The 23,477-nt window shown below is 44.9% G+C and overlaps 1 protein-coding gene and 1 long non-coding RNA gene across 3 annotated transcripts in view; both read left to right on the top strand.

Annotated features, from left to right (window-relative positions):
* The window catches only part of LOC110309959 (uncharacterized), a 37,990-nt gene extending 35,999 nt beyond the window's left edge, over positions 1–1,991 (top strand). For both annotated transcript variants that reach the window (XR_002379779.3, XR_015044664.1), the window contains 2 exons: positions 363–454; positions 1,265–1,991. This is a non-coding gene — a long non-coding RNA (uncharacterized LOC110309959). The remainder of the gene's footprint in view (positions 1–362; positions 455–1,264) is intronic.
* Positions 1,992–5,439: 3,448 nt separating this feature from the next.
* Positions 5,440–22,380, top strand: Dleu7 (deleted in lymphocytic leukemia 7). The gene is made up of 2 exons (XM_021182702.3): positions 5,440–6,098; positions 21,509–22,380. The coding sequence occupies exons 1-2, from the start codon at positions 5,676–5,678 to the stop codon at positions 21,713–21,715; spliced, it is 630 nt and encodes a 209-aa protein (XP_021038361.1). The 5' UTR covers positions 5,440–5,675; the 3' UTR covers positions 21,716–22,380.
* The last annotated feature ends 1,097 nt before the right edge of the window (positions 22,381–23,477 follow it).

Below are 23,477 nucleotides of genomic sequence, written 5' to 3'. Positions count from 1 at the left end.
CATTCATCTTCCTGAAAGATGCAGCAATAAGGGACCATCTTGGAAACAGAAAGAGTAGCCCTCACTAGACACCATATCACACCTCCGCCATGGTCTCCTTTCCTCCAGAGCTGTGAGGAATAAAACTGACTAAGGTAATAATAATCACATCATGATCATTTTTCAATACTTGAAATAACATTATACACATATGTATCTCTATCAAACTATTTGCTCTTTTTGTACCGTTTAATACATTTAAGAGTCATTGTAAGTGTAAATTGTACACTTAAATATCTGAGTGTGTAACTCTATGTATACATTTTCCCTTGCTGTGACAAAATACCTGAGCAAAATACTGAAATGTTTATTTGTGATTTCAGAAGTTTCCATCCCGCATGATGTGAGAAGATGGCACAGCAGAGCAACCTCCTCCCCCATGGTAACCAAGATTTTGGGGGTTTGGAAGTAGCCAGTGAGCATCTGAACTTTCTTCCCCCTCTTTTATTCTACCTGGTTCTCCAGCAAAAATGGGGGTGGGTGTTCTTCCTCCATCATTTAGTTATCCCTGGTAAACCCTCATAGATGCAAACAAAGTGTGCCTTTCTTGTCTCTGGACAGCCACAGACAACTACTGAACTGTTCCAGCACCTTTGATAATAGTAGTGCCATTCCTCCTACTCATCCTAATTGTATGTGATCATTTCCATGAGCACTTTAAATTTTGTGGTCAAATTAGCATTTCTAAGACTCCATTTCCAAGTGGTGAACCATATGGAAACAAGAGATTTTTTTTCTTAAAAAAAGACATGTTGCTACACATAAAAGACATACATTGCTACACATGCCATGATGTGTAGCTATATAGGTTTAAGAATTTTGGTTTTGATTTGTTTTGTTTTGTTTCTTTTCTACCAAGGGGAAGAAAAGGATAAAAACTTCAGTGATGTTTAACAAATTTCTACTTTCAGTATCTTTTACCTTGTTTCAACACCTCAGACCATTCTCAATGATACTTGTAACAAATGTGATTAAAATGACCAAACAAATATCACAAGTAGATCTGATAGCTTCCCTTGTTTCCCTGGTACAGAGGGGAGGTAGGAAGGAAGACTCTGCCCTGCTCTCATCCCTCATCCCTGCAGGCTGGGCCTGACTTGGGAGAGTCTGTGGAATCTTCCAAGTGTGAACTTTTGGCTTCATGGTTTTCTATTTGTAGGGCACAGCACAAGCCAAACTAAAAAGTTATGTGCCTCAAATCATCCCCTCTTGTTTATTATAACAGGAATAGGACCCTTGGAGACACAGAAGAAATCACACAGAGTAAATAAAACCAACCCCAGTGTCTGTTCCGCCATGAAGTCTGAAGAAAACTTGGTTGTATCAGGAACTAAGAGTAGAAAATTCCTTAGGGGGAAAGGTGCCTAAGGAAATGGAGATGCATCCAAGGAAACACATTTGGAAAGTTTAAATGATTTTTTTCATTATGTCAACATAAATCAAGTGTTTCTATTTCTTTCATCCCTCCTCCTCATTGTCTTCTTCCTCTTCCTTTTCCTCTTCCTTCTTTCTTCTCTTCTTTCCTCCTCCTCCTTGTATAAATAGGGTATCTTTACATAGCTCTGGTTGGGATGGAACTTGTTATGTAGACCAGGCTAGACTCAACCTCAGAGGTCCACTAGCCTCTACTCTTGAGTGCTGGGGTTAAAAGGATCAACCAATATGCCTATGCCCCACTTTCTTCTTTCTACTGCACTCAAATGGAACCAACTAGAATATGAAACACATGGTGACCCTAAACTGACAAGGTGGTGACATTGTATTTTCACTAAGGATAGAGAGCCTCGAATCCAGTTGACAAACTCATCAACTCCCTCCCACACACACATTTCTTTTGAAGTAGGTTATAAATACATAGCCTAGGCTACCTTTAGGGTCCTAGGGTTGTAGCATGTATCACCAGGATAGACCCTTTGTCCATTTTTATCATTAATTTCTTCACTTCAACACATACACCATATTTATAAAGATAAGATAATTTAGGATAGGTAGTCCTTTAATTTTCCCTATAAGGAAATGGATCTTCTTGGGGAAGGGGCATTGGTCATCCAGCTCTGTGGAAGTAACCTGGGTGTGGCATGCAAATTCTCTTATTCTTAAAAACTCCCTTATCTTCAAAGTTGCAGCAATTCAAGAAGTTGGCAAGTGTTTTTAAAATTTACTTTTTTCTTCCAGTATCAAAAATTCTTCCTAGAAACAAACTGTTAGACACAGGCAAGTGTGGGTGCTCATCTGTAATCCACCACACTCTGAAAAACACTCAGAGGCTGAGGCAAAATATGATGAGTTCAAGGCCATCCTGGGCTATATAGCAATGTCCTTTATCTAGAATTTGATTAATTAAATAAAGTGAACCAAGAAAGTAATTGGACATAATTTACCCTGCTATGCTTTTCCTTTTCAACACAAGATGCAGTTCTTTCCAGGTATAGAAACTATTTTACTGAGCTGTTCTTAGGCAAGCTCTCCCCTCTAACTCACAAGATGGCTGCAGAGGTTCCACAACACATATCTTTTCTGTTTCTCTTGTACAAGGGACTTCACAGTGAGCCGTTTGTAGCGGAAACATGAGCCTTATGATACTGAGTTTCCTGTGTATCTGGAAATAGGAGGCACCCTGGAGATCAGTTGTGTTTTTCCCCCAGGGCCACTTCCAAAGCTTCCTGGTGTTTGGTTGCCACTGCTGTTGCTTGGTTACAGAACCTTGTTTCCTATCCAGCATTCTCCATCCTCCTTACAAGCATAAGCTTCAGGACTGAATTTTGGTTCATTCTCATCTTGGACTCTTTCCTCTCCAATATGATTATCTTGACATAAATATGTTCTACAATTTAGGCTGAGATGAGGAAAGTCAGCTGGAGCATTTTATGAAGCATCTCCCTGCACTTGGGTAGGAACACCTAAGAAGAGATAACGTCTTGGCTTAGAGTTGTTGTCTAGGGGCAAGGCCAGCAGCCATTGCTACTGTCTAGTGGGTAGAGGGGACATAGCTCAAGGACCAAGTACAAAAATCAAAGTTGGTGTGCTGCGGATGACCTCACAGATGGATGGAAGGAATCAAGGGCATTGATGACACCTCAGAGCCCCAGCATTAATCACTATGGAGCTACCTTCAGACTTCTTATAATGTGAGCCAATAAATTCTTGTCCATTAAATTCTTTTGTGTTATACTTTCTTACTAAAAGAAGAAGTGGGTTTTTTTGTTTGTTTGTTTGTTTGTTTGTTTGCTGCCGTGTGATATCCTGGCTTATGGTGTGAAGCCCCATTGGTTTATCTTTTACAGCGCATTCAACTGAAAGCGAATTCAGGATAGGTAGTCCTTATTCAGGATAGGTATCCTATTCAGGATAGATAGGTCCCCAGGATAGGGACCATTCTAACTGGTCCCTGAACACTCATCATGGGAATGTGGTGTGTGATTGGCTACAGCCTGGATGACCCAAATCACATTCTTCTACTACTTGGGTTGGCTTACCTTATCTGAGCCCGTGGGCTGGCCATGGAAGGTGAAGACTATTCGCTAAGCAATGAGAACACAGGTCCCATAAAATACTGAAGTAGAGACTGAAGCAAAAATACTGGATGTGCAATATTTTGTGCTTTTGAATAAATCCTTCTTCCAGGGTTTCAGACTGGGTACACAATGGGTGTACGTGTGTACTTGGTCTGATGGTCCAGCAAAGGCAACTCTGCCAATGCTTTAGACCAAGGACAGACATGTCAATGCCCCATGAAGCCTTTCCCTTGGGCCTTTGATCTCCAGCTTAGGGCTGTAAGCCATTTTGAGATCACCCCAAACACAAATGTGACCCATGGCAGGATGGATGAAGAGCTGGAAGAGCCCCCAGGTTATCTTTCAAGAGGCAGAGTCACTCCTCACGCCCTGGTGTTCTGGTCTTCATCTCATACACTTCTTGAAGTTCAGCTGTCTGTGGATCTCAAGATCAGTGTGGTATGTAGAAGAGGTGGGGCTCAGGTCCTCTTCTGTCTAGTGATTCCTGTCCTGTTGACTGGGATTCTGTTTGTCAAGAGAGTTTTGCAGTCAGCTTTTTAAGAGCAGAGGGGTTAGTTCATGAAACTCTGAGACAGGCACGCTTTCTGTAAACAAAGCAATTCCTGCCTCGTCCTTTCTGCACCAAAATGCGCATCAACATCTGAAGATTTAAAAAGTAAATACACAATTGGAAGAATTTCTGTCTTTCTGCATATGAACTTAAGTAACTTTATGGCAAGATAAATGAATCAGTATTAAGCTGCTTCTCTCCAAAGTCATTTTCTCTGTAGCTTCACAGACTAACATTTTACCTGGATATTATTTGCATGAACAAACACACTTGTTTTTGCTTACGAAAACTTCTTTATTGATTCAGATTGGTTTTCCGAGGGGAAGGAAACACTGAGAATCCTAAGAATCACTGCTGGGGAGTCGGGAAGATAACTCAGGGTCAACTCCTCAAGTCAACAAGGGCCCCATATCCCTTACTGATCAACTTTCTGTACGGACAGGATCACCCCAGTGGCATTTCCACCCAGAGAGCTTCCAGAACTGACCCCACAAGACACACCCTCCATCTGCCTGTCCCTCTAGTTTCCCCACGAGTCCTCTCTCTCCATGCTGTGCCCTTGTCTCTGCTGTGCTGCATCACTGGATTCTCCAAGTTTTCCTTGCAAAAAGTAAGCAGAAAAAGATACTGTCTGTGATAGCTCTCCTCACTATTCCCTTCAAATGCCTTCAAAAGCAAACAACACAAAACCCCACCAAACAAAACAAAACCCACCGATAGCTGCCCTCTAGAAAGATTAAAATCACCCATTCTTTCCCTCTACTTAAAGGAGACAGCCATGTTTGATGTAATTAAAAATGGGTATTTGTGCAGCTGTCCTGAGGTTCCTGCTCCATCAAAGGATTGACTTTGGACCTTGCTGCCAGAGGCCTTCCACACAAAACGGTCAAGCTCCTCATCTGAGCAGTGCCAGGCTTGGGTTTCATGGCAACTCAACCTTGATGTCATTTCTGCATCTGGGATGTCAGGACCTGTAGGGAACTAAGCAACCGGGGCTGAACCTTGGAGATACTTTGGTAGTCCATATATTTTGTTTGGAGATTTGCAAGGCCTTGAAAGCTATTTCAAGGTGTTTCTGAAAATGCCCTCAGGGAAATGAGAAGAGCCCACCACTGCCCTTTGTGAGATTGGTTGGAGCTCTGGGCATGCTAATGACTTGGTGAGGTTTTAACACTACAGACCCATGGGCCTTCACTGCCTTAAGCAGTCCTTTGCTGGCATCCTTCATGGAGGAAGGGGGCGGGGTATCTGGGGAGAGATACATCCGCACAAAGCAGCGTTTCCCCACCAAAGCCCGGAGAGGCGGAAGAACCAGAGCTCAGCATCTGGCTCAGGTTCAAGCGCTCACCGAGCAGGCTCCAGGCAGCTTTGGGTCATTCTGAGCCCATTCTGCCTGGCAGTGAATGCAGGGGCAAGCGCGGGTCACCACCTGCGGGCCGGGGGCGGGGCGGACCACACATGCTGAGGGAAAAGCATAGAGTTAGAAAAAAATGTGACCCCGCGACCCGAACACCGCCAGGCTCCTTTGCCTTCCCTCCACCTGCTCGTCAGCGCCCAGCTGCTAGCCGGCTATGGCCAGCCCTGCGCCCTTAGTGGCTTCCATCAGCCACCAAATGGTGGCTCTGCAGACCCTGCAGCTACTACAGCAGGAGTGGGGCTGGGGCGACGGTCCTAGCGCCCCAGGGAGCCCGCGCGGCCCGGACCACGTGCCCATCTCCCAGGCTCGTCGCCCAGGCCAGCTGCGGACCCGGAGGGGGCTGGGACGCGGGAGCACCGGAGCGCGGGGTTCCCCCGAGGCAGGTGGGCTGCGGGGCGCAGAGGGGGGCGCCGAGCTGCTGCCCTTTCCCCGGGACCGCGGGCCCTGTACCTTGGCACGGATGGCAATGCGCAGCGCTCTGGCTCGCGTGGTGGACTCGACCTCCGAGCTGGTCAGCGTAGAGCAGACTCTGCTTGGGCCTCTCCAGCAAGAGCGGCCCTTCCCTGTCCACCTGAAGGTGAGTCTCCCTGCCTTCCTCTCTGGGTTGCAGTGCCTGGATGAAGTGAATTGGGGCACTGAAGTCCAAGCAGGGTGTGGTCAACATACTGTGGGCGGAGAAGAGGATGGGGATGGGGGGGGGGGGGCAAAGGAAGAAGCACACTGAGGACTGAGCATATGGGACAGAGAACTTGAGAATTACCTGGGGTCTGCCAAACCGTGGAACTAGACCTGGACCTGTGCGTGTGTGTGTGTGTGTGTGTCCCCAGCTTCATGTATTATGACAACATCGTGTACTTTTAAAGTTGCTTCACACCTGTGAATCACAATTCTTTTGCATGACTCCGGTTCGCCACAGAGCACAGAGACCCAACAGAATCAACTCAAATCCACCATAAAGTGGGCTGGGGGCAGGTGGTCCCAGATGTTGACAACCTTGCTAATAGTACCAGACTCCTGCTGGACCAGCTAGCTTGTATGTATGCGGCAGAACTGGGAAGAGACCTGAGGTAGGTTAGGAGGCTAGGGTTTTGGGGTCCAGTCTTGACCTTGCCATTAAATAATGTAATAATTGACTGTGCTAGTTAGATTTTATTGACTTGATATAGCTAGAGTCATCAAAGAAGAGAAAACTTTAATTTAAAAAAAATGCCGGCATCAGATTGCCTGTAGGCCAGTCTGTGGGGGCATTTTCTTGATTGATGATTGATATGAGAGAATAGAGGAGGGACCCTGCAAACCACTGGGCAGTGCCACTCCTGGGGAGCTAGCTGGTCATGGGCTATATAAGAAAGCTAGCTGAACAAGCCATAGGGAGCAAGCCAGTGACCATGGCTCCTCCATGCCACCTGCTCCAGTTCCTGCCTCCAGTTCCTGCCCTGACTTCTTCATGAAGAGCTTGCTACAAACTGTAAATGGAAATAAGCCCTTTTCTCTTCAAGTTACTTTTGGTCACTGGGTTTTATCACAGCAATAGAAATCAAACTAGGTCATTGTATTAGGGCTACACTCTTTGAGAGCTTTTGGCTCTCAAGTTGTGGCCAGGAGCACCGTCTCATCCTTGTACTTGGGAGTCTGGAGGAGGTGGGGTGTTGAGAGGAGAGTTTGCTGCATTCCTTAAGGGCTGAAGTTGTTCTTATTTCACAAGCCAGAGTTGTTGCATCATATTGTGTGAAAAATTCAAATCAAACGTCACCAAGCAATGTCTGAGGCGTCTCTCTTCATTTTTCCCTCCCACGAAACTATTTAAAAACTGCCAATGCATGACATTATTGGTTGTGAGTTACATACTAATTTCATTGATTTTAAGATAGGAAAAGAATATGTATCTGATAAAATTTCAAGTACTGGGTAATATTCGAAACATGTTAGAAATATATGTGTGTATTGGTTGCTTTGGGGTCACTAAGACCCAAAGCCTCACAGAAGCAGAGGAGGAGAAGTTGATTTTGGTCTAGCTTTCATGTCTTTTACTCTCTCAGGGCACTGGGGAGTGTGTCTAGGGCCCCAGTCATGCCAGGCAGAGCACTCCCCGACAGAATTATTTCCCCAGTGACAGATATATTTTTGACTAGCAGATGCAAAGAGATTTTAGTCCATCCTCTGGGGGAGGGCATGGTGGCACTGCTCCTTGGTGGTCAACCACCATGGAGACTAGGAAGCAGGGAAGGACGTGGGCAAATGAGGGCTAGGCCTGGCCTGTAATCTTCAAAGGACCTCCTCCAACAGACAGGCCCACCCTCTAAAAGCCATACAGCCCCATAGAGCCTTTTGCTGGAGAACATTCAAAACAGGAGCTGTGAGTACTTCTTAGATTCAAGCCATGGCAGTGTGATGCAAACAGGCTGTATGCAGGATGCAAACAGGCTAGGCTGGCAGCTAGAGACACTAAATCATCTGTTTTGCCTAAGGTAATCTTTGAAGGCTGTTTGAGGGAAGCAACCTTATCTTTCTCTTCCTTCCTTCCTTCCTTCCTTCCTTCCTTCCTTCCTTCCTTCCTTCCTTCCTTCCTTCCTTCCTTCCTTTCTCCCTCCCTCCCTCCCTCCCTCCCTCCCTCCCTCCCTCCCTCCCTCCTTCCTTTCTTTCTTCTCTTTCAATGACTGTTTGCTTTCCATATAAGGAGGCTTGAGTGATTCAAACCACAAGCATTGACTGTTGGCTGGCAGCTGCAAGGAGTCCAATTTGGAAGAAGGGCAAAAGTGATTCTAGACACTTGGGGGTTGGCAGGTGAGACCTGCGCAACAGTCTATAACCATAGAATAGGAGGCAGGTCAACCCCAGACTGCTGGGTTTGCCTGAGCCAGGTCAGTGCTGATGTTCTGAGGCTGCCTGACCAGGAATCAGAATGCTGCTGGCACCAAGGCTGTGGTGTTTTGTTCAGTGTAGTGGTCACCCCTGCTTGGTAATCCTTTAGACATTTCTAGTCGATGTTAGGCATCTACTGGAAAAATTGAGGCCAGTGGACCCAAATATTCCCCCCCCCCCCGTGTGTGTGGGGGGAGGGGAGGGGGAGCAAGCCTGTGTGCATGCTCATGTGCAGGTACACGTGGAGATCACAGATCAATGTTAGGTGTCTTCCTCAGTTGCTCTCCATCTTAGTTTTTGAGACAGGGCGTCTCAGTGAACCTGTCTCACGAGCTCACTAGCTTGGCCAAGTTGGCTGGCTGCTATACTGCAGGGATCTTCTTGTCCCTGCTTCCTCTATGCAGGGATTAGAGAGCTGTTACTGTTCACTGGTTTGTTTTTGTTTTCTTGTTTGTTGTTTGTTTGTTCATTTTGTAACATGGATGCTGAGGCTCTGCATTTGGGTTCTCATGCTTGCCCAGAAACCATTGAATCGATGGAGCCCTGTCCTCGGCTTGAGCCCTCTCCTTGGTCTGAGCCCTCTCCTTGGTCTGAGCCCGCTCTTCAGTCTTCCATCCATCTTTCTTATCATCTCCGATGAATAAACATTTCCCTCCCATGAGTTCTTTCTTGTACCGACGAAGCAAATCCTTGCCTGTCCCTAGTTATGCTTTCAAAAAAGAGTACTCAGCCCCACTGTAGACAGTCTGTATTTTCCTAGCCATGCATTATAATTAAGTTTAACTTATAAATTAAGTAAGAGATTAACCAAATATAAACTAGAAGAGTTAATAACAATACTTAGTGATAAGTTGTGCAAATACTCCCCTCTCTAATCTCATCACACTGTATTCACCCGGTGATGACCTGGGACCAGTCAATGGCTGTGTGTGGTAAGGTGAATGACAGAGGCCTTAGAATTAGCTTTAGGCACCTACATAAGTGCCTCTTGAACACAAGCTCTGTCAATATAGTAACAACATTGGCTATGAACACAAGCTTTGTCAATATAGTAACAACATTGGCTAAAGAGTAACTAGTAGGCAGGAAGAATAGCCAAGTTAGAACCTGGGCAAAGGGCTGATTAATATCCTGGGCCAGGTGCAAAGGGACATTGCAAGAATGCATCATAGTACTCAGAACTGGACCCACTTTAAAATGCATACATTGGGCTGGAGAGATGGCTCAGCGGTTAAGAGCACTGACTGCTCTTCCAAAGGTCCTGAGTTCAAATCCCAGCAATCACATGGTGGCTCACAGCCATCTGTAATGAGATCAGATGCCCTCTTCTGGTGTGTCTGAAGACAGCTACAGTGTGCTTACATATAATAAATAAAATGAATACATTGTTTAATTCTGGAAATCTCTCTAAAATATTTTCAAATCTCTTTAAAATATTTTGTCGTTGACAGCATATAACTAAAAGGGAAGTGGAGGGGGGCCACCTTGTGTTTCCTCCCTTCCCTCTGCCAGAATCCCTCAGTTTATAGAAACACCCAGTGCTATGTCACCTTCCCATTCCTTTTGAGTCATGTTCTATTTCTTCTGTTTTTCCAGCAATTCTCGGATGTATAGCTGTCACTTTCTGGAAATGTGCAGAATGTTCTTCGAAAGAGGGGTCTCGACCTTCTCCTCACAGTTAGACTGTCTTACCTGTACGGGACAGATACATTTCAGGGACCAGAGGACAGTCTGTGCTATTGGAAGTGAGAGGAACAGGGATTGCCAGAATCTAGAGATTTTGCTTGGCTCGCCATTTGGGGGAAAGGGTGATCTCTATCTGGCGTCTAGAATACTGATCACACAGTTTAGATGAGAGAGTGCTGCAGTCCTCTGGGGACTGGCTATGCTGACTTGGCTTCATTCGTACTATTAAGTTGAAGGATTTGGAAGGACATTCCCTATACATCACAACCTTTGTTTGGTGTACAGTATGATTTCAGGAGGGTTGGTGCTCATGGAAATGAGATGTATGCGAGAAGTTCCTCAATGCCAGGCATCTTTGATGGTGTTACTTGACACACAAGGTAGGAAAGAAATTGACTTAAGCTAAAACCAAGGGCTAGTTGACAGTACTGGGGACTGTGCCATGGTGACAACCCAGCACAATCATCTAGTCCCATGAGCCTTTAGGCCCTTGGGTGAGTTCTGTCATATTCCTATGCCCCAGCCTCTTCTATAAAGAGGCTGTATCACCTAAAGGGTAGGTGACTCAGCTGTCTTAGTTGGTGACTTTCCTTAGTAAGTTGTTATTGTTGCTATTAACAAGCTGATAACTCAAACCACTATTTTTTTATATCTATGAATGACTCTGACTTATGAACTGTTTCTGTTTCCAGATCTGTTGATAAACAGACAGAACAGATAACTAAGTGGATGTCCAAGAAGTATTCCTTAAATAGAAGTCAGCTTGGCTTTATGCCTTGGCTTCATTAGGACTACTGATATGTGTCATTGTCCATTGGGTTATTGATCAACCCATCTGAGGGTTTAGGAAGAGAGATGGTATGAGGTGTGAAGGCAGACACATCCTCATCTGAACAGCAAAGGACACTTTTTTCTCTATTAAGTATTTTTTCCAATTAAATAAACCTATATTTAGTATTGTCTTTGAACATTTAGAAAATTTCCAACATACTAAAACAAAACAAACACACAAACAAACAAAAAACATGTAGTGAGTTTCTTTATGGTGGATGAATGATGTTTACAAATTCTGAGTATTGTTAAAGTTGGTCCAGGAAACTAGTTTGGAAAATATTTGTTACAGGAAGAAACAGGCTAAGGCAACTGCAGGGCTTTGAGAGCCAAGACATGATTAGAGTTAATGTGATTTTTCCTGATTATATCACAGGCCAGGCCATGTGGGTATTATGAACTAAAATAAAGGCCCTACTTGGGAGTCTGTGGTGGATAGAGCCCCAGCTGTGCATAGCCATGCATTGTATCTCATTCAGGCTGCTGTAGTCTGTAGACTGTGTGTGTAGGTAAGCTCAGCTGCTGTACCAAAATGGCTTCCACAGTACACATTTCATTTTCTCAGTCTTCAGAGGCTGGAGGTCCCAAGTCAAGGTAATGACAAATTCAGTTCTGTGAGGGTTTCCTGTCTGGCTTCCAGAAGCACCTCTCAGGGTCCTCAAATTGTCTTTGTTTTTTTTTTTCCACTGGAAGGGAAAGAGTATAGGAGAGAAGGGGGGAAAGAGGGAGAAGAGAGGGAGAGATATATAGGTAGATAGATAAATAGATAGGTAGATAGATAGATAGATAGATAGATAGATAGATAGATAGATAGATAGAACTTCTAGAACATCTTAAATGAGAAGATTGGGGCTGTAGTTCAGTGGATTGAGTATCTACCTAGACTATATGTAGCTATAGGTTCAATCCTTAGCCCTGTATAAAACAAAACACCTGGTAGTGCATTTAGGAGATAGAGGCAGGGTGAATAGAAATCAAGGTCATTCTTGGCTGCATACTGAGTTTGAGGCTTCATGAGCTACCCTCACGTGTGTGTGTGTGACCTCATTCTTGTGATTCTTGTGACTGTTTTTCTCCTTAATTACCTTCCCATGGGCCTTGTGTTGCAAGTAGTCACACTGTGGGTAGAAGAACTTCAACATAGGAAGTTTCAAGGTATCCAGTGTGCCATGCCTTGTGCCCTTCTCTGAAGACCATTTTATAGGGTGACCCAAAGCGCTGAGCATTCGCTAAATACAGAAAATCACTATCAAGCTAATAATATCAGCAGGAATGGGACAGACCTTTTTTCCTAAAGGTAACATAGACTCGTCTAGGACACCTGAAGGGAACCAATCGGAACTGCTGAAAAGGTGGCCAAGACAGTTTTGAAGTGATCCTAAGCTTCATCAGTCTTCAAGAACTAAAAGCGTTTAGTTTCCAAGAGCTATGTCCTGAAGAAGTGGCACAGAGACTAGCCGAGGCCAGCTTTCAGAGACAGAATTTCCCGCCAAGGCTCACTAAACTTTCTTGTTAACTCCATCATTTAAATAAGCTCCTTGTGGTAAGGATTGCTCTGCCAAACTCTTGCTGAGTGTCTCCTGTTGTAGGTGAGACTTGCAGCCCCCACTGCTGACCCTGGCCTCCCTCCCATATTCACACTCTTTGCACACAGTAAGTGTGCTACCGACTGTTCAAAGAAGACACTACCGCATCCATGGTGACTAGTGAAACCAGCGCCTAACAGCTTTGAAAATAATGTCTTCAAAACTTATAAACCTTGGATATTAGAGAGATTGCTATGAGGTATTCACCAGAGAAGCCCACTGGGACACGTGTTTAAGCCAATAGAGAAACTCTTTGTTAGTCACTACACTGGGTGTCTGGGACAGGGGTACAGTCCTGAGCCTTTCTCAGGGTTAGCTTTTTAATTAATCAATCAATTAATTAATATCTCAAATGCTGTTCCCCACTAGGTCCTCCCTCACAGAGTTGCTCCCCCATCCCCCACCCCCTTCTCCTCTGGGAGGGTGGGGCCCCTTGGGTATCTATCTGCTACCCTGGTGCATCAGATCTAGCTTTTAAGCACACAGACTACATGCTGGGTTGATGCATCACAATTAGCAAGAACATCCAGAAGCAGAACTATAGAAGCCAAAAAACAAGGTTAGTATATTTAAGGACTTCCCCAGAACTACGGTCTTTGTTGGAGTGGGCCTTTGTTCTGTTCTTAGCAGTTGTTGCTGCCCACATGGTGGATTCCAAGGTCTGAATGGCACTTCCATCATGGCATCAGTTGTGCTAAGGTCTGTGGTCCTGCTAAGGTCTGGGGGAGGGGTGGAGTGGGGTCTGATATAAGATTGCTCAGTGGTTAAGAGCACTGGCTGCTCTTGCAGAGAACTGGGTTTGACTTCCAGCACCGACATCAGGTGGCTCACAACCAGCTGCCAGTTCAGTTTCAGGGAGATTTGACACCCTGTTCTAGCACCAGGTACATCCATGTACAGATTACACAGGCAAACACTCATACATGTACTATAAATTAAGAAATATTCAAAAAGTGTGAAAGCAGGTGTGGGAACATGGCTTACCTGGTAAGGGATTTGTTATGTGAACATCAGTGCCCACGTTCATCCCCCGGGACCCACAGAAAATGTCAGGCGTGCTGGTGTGCCTGGCTATCCTCAGCACTGGGGAGATGAGGACATGAGTGTCCCTGGGGCTTGCCATCTGGCCAGTCTAGACAAGTTGGTGAGTTCCAGGCTCAGTGGGGGACTCTCCCAGGGGAAAACATGTGCAAGTGGCTGAGTAAGACTGACCTGGAACAGCGAATCTTTCTTCAGTCCGGGGGTCTTAAAGCAGAGGCCAGGGAATGAGAAGATAAGGAAGCTGGGGTCAGGAGGTCTTGTGCAAACTATGTCTTATGCCAGCTAAATTTATTAAGAAGTACAGTATCTTATATACTATTTGTGGGAAGAAAAATGGGAGAGAGTGAGTGGAAAGCTGAACAGTCAAAGGCCTCACAGGGACACCATGGACCAGGCACACAATATCCTTGGAACTGATAGCCAAAGCCCTTTAGGATGGGGAGAGTTGGGTTTTCCTGATCCAAAGCCACAGCTTCCTCAAGATCCAGTCCATTACTGGTTCTGCCAAGTATGTTCTGGTTTAGAGAAGGGGCTGGGGTCTTTCTTTGTATATCAGGGCCTTAGGAAAAGCCTTGGGTTGATCTTTCCCTCAACAAAGGCCTTTGGCATTGATCTTTGGCCATAGTATGCTATCACACACATACATGCCCACCCCTGTGTATGCTCACATGCATGTGCACACATACATATTATGAGCGTCACTGCTGAAGAAGTAAAAATTCATGGCTTAGTAGCCACAGGTAGGGAACTGCTTGTTACTAGAGACACAATTTTGCTTTTGTAGTCCAGTGTCTAGTTTACTTATAGTTTTATAGTAGTTTATGATGGAAATAATGTGAAAGTTGTGACATAAAGGTTTTGTGAAATGAAATTTTGGTGAAAGAGGCCAGAAAGGCTTTAAGTCAGAGCTCTGCTTGGCTACTGGACAGGAACTCCATAGGGTTTGGTTGGCGTGAACACATCTGAGTCTCAGTTGTACTCATTGAAACGGTACTTTTCTGTCCCACTGAAAATGGCACCATTCCCAAAGCCTAAGCATGAGGGACCTTCATTATGACCCTACAAGTAAAAATGCTTAGTGTCCTGTGGATGCTGGGCTTTTCATGGTGAGTGGTACCTATTCAGGTCCTCCACTGGGTTTTTCATATGATGGCCTTGGGCTCAGGGCCCTGAACTTGTAGTTACAAGTCAGATGTCGACGAGCCAGGTGAGATTGGGAAAGTCCCCACTTCTCCACAGTCTTCCTCTAAAGACACCATTCCCATTTCTCTGATGTATTTGCTGTAGAGAATCCAATGGGTCTGGGGTCAGATCTGTTGTTAGCCCCACCCTGGGCTGGAGAGGAGGAGCTTGTGCACTGTCTGGGCAGATGTTTAAGGGCAAGGTATCCCCAAGAAACCCAGGAAGGCTTATTATTGTCTCCTTTCTCTGCCTCTGCCTCCATGTATATCTCTGTGTGTATCTCTGTTTCTGAATTGCAGCTCCCTCACCAGTTTTCTTTGCCAGCCTCTGTGCCTTTCTTCCTGTCTTCCCTGCTCTTTAGAGATACTCTTGGGAAGGGATGTAGGGGAAAATGGAGACAAAGATGCTAGTGACGCCACTGGAACTATCTTGCTTGGAATGTGACCATTTTGAAGAGTGAACTTAACTCTGACATCAATAAGTTGCCAACCAAAGTTATGCAGACCTGTAAGTGACTTTGGAAGTGTCATGGCAAGGAAAAAAAAAAAACAGTCTCTAGGGCTGGAGGTGACAGCTGAGTGGTAGAGTGCTTACCCTGTACATATGAGGATCTCATTTCCAGACCATGCAACAACTCGTATGCGTCTGCAGTTTCATACTGGGAGGCAGTGACAGGTGACTCCGTGGGGCTTTCCATCGAGCTAGGCTAGGTTATCAATGAGCTCCAGGATCAGTGAGAGGCCTTGTCTCAAAACAGAACTTGGTGTGAGTTGGGGGAGGGGTGGTGGAGAGGTGGCTCAGAGGTTCAGAGCACTGGCTGCCCTTTCAGGGAACTTGAGATTGGTCTTCACCACCCACAGGGCCGCACAACCATCTAGAACTCCAGTTCCAGGGCATCTGACAGCCTCTTCCGGCCTGCATGCATGTGGCACACAGACATATATGCAGACAAAATACCTGTAAAATATAATTTTGTTTTCAAGATAGAGGGCTAGGGAGACGGTTCAGTCAGGAAACTGTTGCACAAGCATGAAGACCTGAGTCCTGACCTCCAAAATTCAAGGAAAAGCTAGAGGATGTCATGTGCCTGTAAGCCCCAGCACTTGGTTGCATAGAGACAGGTGGATGCCTGACTCCTTTGGCCTGCTTGATGGCTTCATGTTCATTGAGAGACCTTGTTCCCCCGAGTCGAGTAAAGGTGCAGAACAATCGAAGGAATGCATCTGGCCCTGCACACTAACAAATATATAACACACACACAACACCCATAACACACACACACACATACACACTACACACACACACCACACACACACACTCACATTACACACATACACACACAAAACACACACACACACACCACACACACACACACACACACACACATACACACACACACACACACACACTGATTGAAGAAGATACCCGACACCAATCTGTATCCTGCATACATATCTGCACACAGATGAACATGTACCCACACCCTCTAGTAGGCTATTTAAGCATCATCTGCATTTAAGAGCCTGTGACATCACACTGTATTTCTGGATTTGTTGCCCATCAATGCTGCTCTCAGAAAACAAGTCCTGAAGCTGTCTCATGCTGACATATGTCTCCTGTCTTTAAGTGTTCAGTTCTGAAAGAAGTGTTTATTTTCAGTCAGATTCTGAAAAGAGCTTTTCTTCCCCCCTTTTATGGGCATTGCAGTTACAAAGAACTTGAAATCATACTCCTTTTAATGTTTTAAAAAATACCGTTCAAACATTCCAGACATATGCATTATTAGCAAACCCAATATATGACACAAGAAAGTCCCAGGGTAGCAGTGTCTCTAAGAGACCCCTTTCATACTTCATACTGAACGAGAGCACAGAGCTATTCAGGAAGGGAGGATGCCCCTGGGTAGGCCACTGATCCACAGGGGTGGCTTTCTACAGTATAGACAGTTCTCCAAATCAGCTATTATTGATTATATATTCCAGATAAGAAAATGGGTTTTCCATAGATACAATGGACTGTATAACAGTGACCAATCAAAGGGCAGAACTAGGGAGTTGATGATGACTGCGCTGCTCTTGAGAGAATGGGCTCTGGCTGCTCAGAGGGAGATCCATCCTGATATCTACATAGGCCACACTGAGGGACATATTAACGTGTGTGGGAATTGGATGTTATCATCTTTGGAGAAAGCTACTGTTTTATAGAACAGAGTTCTGCTAAAAAATAGAAAAAAATACAGTTGTTTTAAAAAATTGTGTTAGATGGAGAGATGGTCTAGTGGGTAAAGTTTTTTGCATGCAGACCTGATGATTTGAGTTTAAACCTTAGAACCCACGATGGAAGGAGAGAATGGACTACCAAAAGTTGTGCTCCCTTTGTCTGCATGTGTAGTCTGTGGATTGTGTACACAAGTGAGGATTAGTGTGCATACACATACACATACACAGCATACATACAATAATGATAAGTAAATGAAATTGTACTCAGTTCAAGTAATCTCGGTGTAAGAGCATTGGTTTCTCTGGTATATCTGCCTGAATTTTTAGCATCAACACATGGGCACGTGGTAGAAAGGACTAACCCAGCTTTGTAGGGACCCTGGACTGGATCCAGGAACCCTGGTTAGGAACTGTGGGACAATGAAGAAAAGTTACACAGACACATGCAGAATGAAGCTGTGTTTATTAGGCACAGCAGAGGAAGGAGTTAGCTAGTCCCATCCCTGTGGGCGAGCAGTCTCTAAACAAATGGAGGAAGCTGTCTCAGTTGATAGTCTTTGTATACACTGACCAATGAGTTTGGTCCTTGTGGGAATCCTCAACCGGCCATGCGCATGTCAAATCCACACTCCCTCAGCGCTTCTTCCTCCCTCTACAGAGCTCTTTAGAGACATGGCGATGTTTCTTCTTGCCTTTAGTGTAGTGTAGTAAAATCACATAGCTTGGTGCACATTTAAAATAATATTGCTGCTTTACTAACTGAGTTAAACAGGCTTAGACTGGTATCCCAGTAGGTTAGTTAAGACGTGGGAGGGGACTCTCAATGCACGTGGAAAGGTCAGTGCTGTCTGTAGCTTGGGCCACTGTAGCCGTCAATACATTTCATAGGCAGACTCTGAAGTTACAAAATGCTTTCGAGGCTCCCAAAACTGCTTTCAGTTGCTCGGCTAAGTAGGTTTAACTCTGGCACAGTGCTCAAAGCACTGTAGCATCTTGGGTCATTTCTGGGAACATCGGAGACTTCCTATATAACAGCCACAGGGAATGTGGTCTGTCATTGAATGGAAGCCCCTGAGAGTAAGGTCAGGGCCAGTATTGGTTCTGAGTGTTTCTACTGAAAGCCACAAAGCATTTAATGAGCCTTAACCTCATGTCTTGGGATTCTAACCGTCCCCAGCAGGAGCAGCGCAAAGCTGATTGGGGACATGGACTGGTGTATTTAGAGTTGGCACTCAGCCATTCTAGGAAAGAAGAAAAGAAAGAGCTGTTTTATTTCCCCCTACCCTGGAAAAGTTGATTCCTAATAATTTATTTTCTTTAACTGTTACTGTATCTTAGACAGGGTTAAAAGAAAAAAATTGTACGGGGTAATATAATAAAGAGACCTTGCAAAATTCACTGGAAGTCCACAGTTTGCCCAGGCCATCAGGAACTAGCTGTAAGCTTTTATCATTTTCCCCCAAAAGAAGCCCTATTTGAATGTTCACATAAGTAAATGTGAAATCACTGTCAGGGTTCAGGCCCATGTGTCTATTTTTCAAGGTGTTTTAATCTTGGTTAAAGATGAACAGGCACACATCAGCACAGATCTTGTTGGTTCCATGGCACATCTCCTTGGATCCTTCCATTTTGCATTTAGATTGGGCTTCTCTGAAGAGCAAGTGGCCAGTTTCCCTTGATGTGGCTTAGGGGAGACCGTCCGTGGTGACTGCCTCACTCCAAGCCGTATGCTTCTGCAGTACCCATTGCCTCATCAACTGTAGGAAATGATCCTGGGAGACCCTGTCACCTTCTGAGCAGAGACAAGAAACACGCGAAGGTAGGAAGGCAAGAAAGCTGTGTAGAGAAGGTTAGACCAAGTTCTGTGTCTGGCCATGCTAGTGTCCCAGGGACAGCAGCACATTATCCTGCCTCTCCGCTCCAGGCATTCACACTGGCCCTCTCACACTGCAGTAAATTAGACTTGTTTTGTTTCCTAGGAAATGCTGAAAAGTAAGCAGAAACCCAAGTCCTTCTTACTCAAGTGACAGCGTTTCGTTTTGGGGGGGGGGGAGAAGTGTCCTCTTCTATGCCTACTTAGGAAGAAATTGTCAGCCACTCACCGTGCTAGTGACTTAGAGCCATGTGACCAAGGAAACTTCTAGAAGACAGAGTTTATTGGGGGCTTACCATTTCAGAGGGTGAGTCCATGACCATCATAGTAGGGTGTTGGGCTATGTGTCTGCCTTGCCACTGGCGTGCTTGGTGCCATGGCGCTCAGGGGAGGCAGAATGAAGTCTGTAATGGGGGTCCTCAGTCCATGTTTTCCAAGAGCGGGAAACTGCAGAGCCTGGGATGATTGCTACTGTTCCCTGTCTCCTGTGTACCGGGGTCCCTAGTCTGCACTTCCCTTCAGGGCGGCTGCACACCAGGCAGGAAAGGGAGAGCAGAGCCCAGGATGAGGGCAGACCCCAGTTTGGTTCCCAGCGAGAGTATGGAGGGGCTGGGAGAGAGAAGGCCTTCTGGAGATTTAGGCCTGGCTATTTTATGATGAAGGCTCCCTGAACTGATCCTTGATGCAGAGACTGTCCTTGCTTTTTCAAACTGTTTTATTTGATGGAGGATGTGAATGCATACCTCTTACTCAGGCTAAACCAGGGATTAAATACCTTTCGAGGAAGGAATGCCCAGGAAGGGAAGCTCATTGGCTGAAAGCTCAGGGCCTCATTAGCATAGAGAACTCCAGGTTTTTATGCTAAGTGACTGATTGCCAAGGTCCACAGTGGGGTCTCATGGATACAAGCAGAGGTAGGCAGGGACTGCCTCCGCTCCTGCTGTTCCCAATTCTGAGATTCACAGGATCTGAGATCACTCAACCTTACCAGTTCTTCTGTCTGGTGGCATGCCCCACTTGCCCACAGTAGGGAGGCCTGGTGTTTGATCAGTAGCTGAGAGCTCACATGTTAAGTCAACAGTGAGGAGGCAGAGAACAAGAGCTAACTGGGGACAGTGTGGCCTTTTGAAACCTCAAAGTCCCCCCTCCCCGCACCCGCCCCCCCCCCCCCAGTGATACACTACCAAGGCCACACCTCGTCATGCTTCCCAAACAGTTCTACCAACTAGGGACCAAACATTCAAATACATGAGTCTATGGGGCTAGTCTCATTCAAACCACCCACTTCCCAACCTTTCAGTAACCCATAGGCCTTCTTCCTATTGTTGGTGTTGGGAAGTAGGGGGTGGCACTTTATATTTTTCTTTTTCTAAGCTATTGAGTTTAATATGTTGCTTAGGAACTTTCAGTCATTTTCCCTTATGCATATAAATACTTAGGTCTGCTTTCCTTTCTACTTGCACAAATGTTGATACAGTATTTCCATGTGTGTTCTGTATAGAGAATATCCAAAGTTGTTTCTTCTTCTTCTTCTTCTTCTTCTTCTTCTTCTTCTTCTTCTTCTTCTTCTTCTTCTTCTTCTTCTTCTTCTTCTTCTTCTTCTTCTTCCTCTTCCTCTTCCTCTTCCTCTTCCTCCTCCTCCTCCTCCTCTTCTTCTTCCCCTTCTTCTTCTTCCCCTTCTTCTTCTTCCCCTTCTTCTTCTTCCCCTTCTCCCCTTCCCCTTCTCCCCTTCCCCTTCTCCCCTTTCCCCTTCCCTTCCCCCTTCCCTTCCCCTTCCCCTTCCTATCTGTGAATCATTTAGAAGTGTGTTTTAAAGTCATGTGTGTCTGGGAGGATAAGCTGCCTCACTGCTGTCTCCCTGTTTGCACCGTGTCTGGATGACACAGATTCTGATCTGCTGAGACATGCTCTATGGTGACATGCTAGCACTAGAGCCCACAAATACTCCACGTCTGTTTGAGAACAATGTCTGTTTGATCATTTCCATTGCTTTAAACTCGTCTTTCCCACTCTGTACAGTACATGCTGCTTGATTTATTTTGTTGCATGATCTATCAGTTTGGGTTTTTTAAGTCTTTTAAGATGGGGGGGAGGCATTCGTCTTGCTATGTAGCCCAGGCTGGCCCTTTCTGGAGTGCATGTGCATTGCACAGTAAATTCTACTGTGGAATCTTGAACATGGTAAATACCAAATAGTCAGAACACAGGTGATTTGTATTTTGTCACAGCTCTTTTATGAATAAATAACAGAAACTCAGCTTCAGCTGGTGTCAGTAAAAAGGGCTATTCCTTAGCTCAGGTTGATGAGACATCCTGAGGTGAAAAAAATCCCTGTTGACTTGTAGCCGGATTCATATAGACAGGAAAGGTCATTAGAGTCAGCCACCATTAATCTCTTTCATTTTGTTATGGAGACATCTTGTTCCAAGTAATTCTGGTCAAAGAGAGCTGCTCTCTTCCAGTCCAGCAGACGTAGGACCAGTGGCATTTGTCAGTCATCTGTCCCTGACCAGTTCACTTGACTGGGTGTGGTATCCTCTCATGGACCTGGGGGTGGGACTGGGTCAGCTTTGGTCAAACTACCCTCCTATGGCTAGGGATGTGAAAGGGATTTTTCTCTGAGAAAAATCTGGAAATTAGACAGTGGAAGTGCAGCAAATGCTTACGTCATCAATCTAATTTCCTGCCTGTTTGCTCTTTGTTTCAGGATAGCGTGGAATTTAGAAACATCTGCAGTCACTTGGCTCTGCAGATTGAAGGACAACAGTTTGACAGAGACTTGAATGCCGCTCACCAGTGTCTGAAAACCATAGTGAAGAAGTTGATCCAGTCACTTGCTAATCTCCCATCAGATGCCCATGTGGTTGCCTGCGCTTCCTTGAGACAGATCTTACAGAATCTCCCAGATGTATGAGTACAAGAGGCAGCCAGACTACAGCGGGCCCTGCCAAGAAAACAGAATCCTTCATCTTCTAAACAGTCAGCAGCAATGGGTGTTTATGTGGCCAAAAGAACTTGATAGTTCATGTCTATGTCTGACCAAGAGCACCTGTAGCCAACAGCATGGTAGCATGTAGTATGTATATTTTTAAAGTAGTAGTGTATATTTTTAAAGCATATTGACTTATTGTTGACTTTCTGAAGTATACTTCTTTGGGGAGCTAATTGGACTATATATATGTATATATTTATTAGCCATCTTAAGCCTTGGTTTTGAATGAATGATATTTAAATCTATATTTGTATTATCGTCAGCTATAAGGCTTAATAGGGACATGTATAGTAGAAAGGCTACAGATCTTCATGTGATTTTGAGTAAATGGAACATTTACTCAATGGGACATAATCTGTTTACTGGGCACTTCATTGTAGACAGTGACAGTGATCTTTAGTTGTAGAAGTATCGGTGTCAGTCATTGTGAGTCCAGCTCTGTCATTAGTAATTGACCACTGGGCAGGAAGAGCTGCGTCTAAACTTTGTACTATCACATACTGCTCTGTCCATTTAAAATGATAATGAACTCTGGGGTACCAAGCATATTTAATATGTAAATACAAGTACATACTATTAAAGTCTCAATGTGGAACTGTCTAGCTTCTCTTACTGACTCTGAATATTCCAATTGAAGTAGGAAAGTGCTGGGAAAAGAAGGAGGGAGTGGGCACGTGAGGATTTCTCCCTGCATAGTCCAACACTCAGATCTGGAAGGAGATGGTGGCTTAATCGTATTTATTTATTTAGGTAACAGTTATCTACACATGCTTTCTATTGTTCAGTGATATCTGGAGCTAAAAAGGGCCTTGCTGTGTCATAGAAGTTTGTTGTAGAAACAGCATCAGGTTCACTGTGGGATAGGGGGATCACAGCATACATGAATGGCTTACTTTTGAAAGAACTAATAAGCAATCTCATCAGTGGTGGGGTCTATCTGTCTAAAATAAGTGTTAGTAGTAATCAAAGCCTCTTTATCAAAAATATTTTTTCATAAATATATTTCCAATACAGTTTCCCCTTCTTCATTTTCTCCCAGATAAAACATAAGACCATAAACCATAATGTACAAGCAAAAGACCAGAAAGGCAAAAATATCTCCAAGAATACCACCGAGCTTGTTTTGTGTGGCCATCTACCACGGAGCAGGAGGCCTGCCATTAAGTGTGACTTATGTTAATGAGACTCCATTGGAGAAAACTGATTTTTCCTTTGCAAGAGGTAGTCCATTGAAGATGGCTTCTTGATTAGAGATGTGACCTTCTGTCCATTTTCCTTTCTTAGTGCTGGGACCCATCTGACTTGGGCCTGTGCAAACCCTGCTCGGGCTGCCACAGTCTCTGTGAGTTCATACATGCATCAGTCCTGTTGTGTCTGGAAGACACTGTTTCCTTGGGGTCAGCCATTCCCTCTGGTTATTAAAATCCCCCTCCCCCCGCCCTTCCATGAATGTCTCCAAGCTTTGGTGAAGATATACCATTTATGATTGAGTGTTCCAAAGTCACCCCTTGCACGTTGTCCAGTTGTGGGTCTCTGTGTTTGTTTCCGTCTACTATAGGGGAAAGCTTCTCTGGTGATGGTTGACCTAGATGCTGATCTGAAGATATAGCAGAGTGTTTTTAGGAATCATTTTATTTAGTGCATTCCTTCAGTGGAACAATTCTGTCTAGTTTTCTCAGGTTCC

Source organism: Mus caroli, unplaced genomic scaffold, assembly GCF_978045245.1.
Source record: "Mus caroli unplaced genomic scaffold, Mus_caroli_1 scaffold_12, whole genome shotgun sequence".
In the NCBI taxonomy this organism is placed as follows: domain Eukaryota; kingdom Metazoa; phylum Chordata; class Mammalia; order Rodentia; family Muridae; genus Mus; species Mus caroli.
This window is presented reverse-complemented; position numbering and strand designations above follow the sequence as displayed.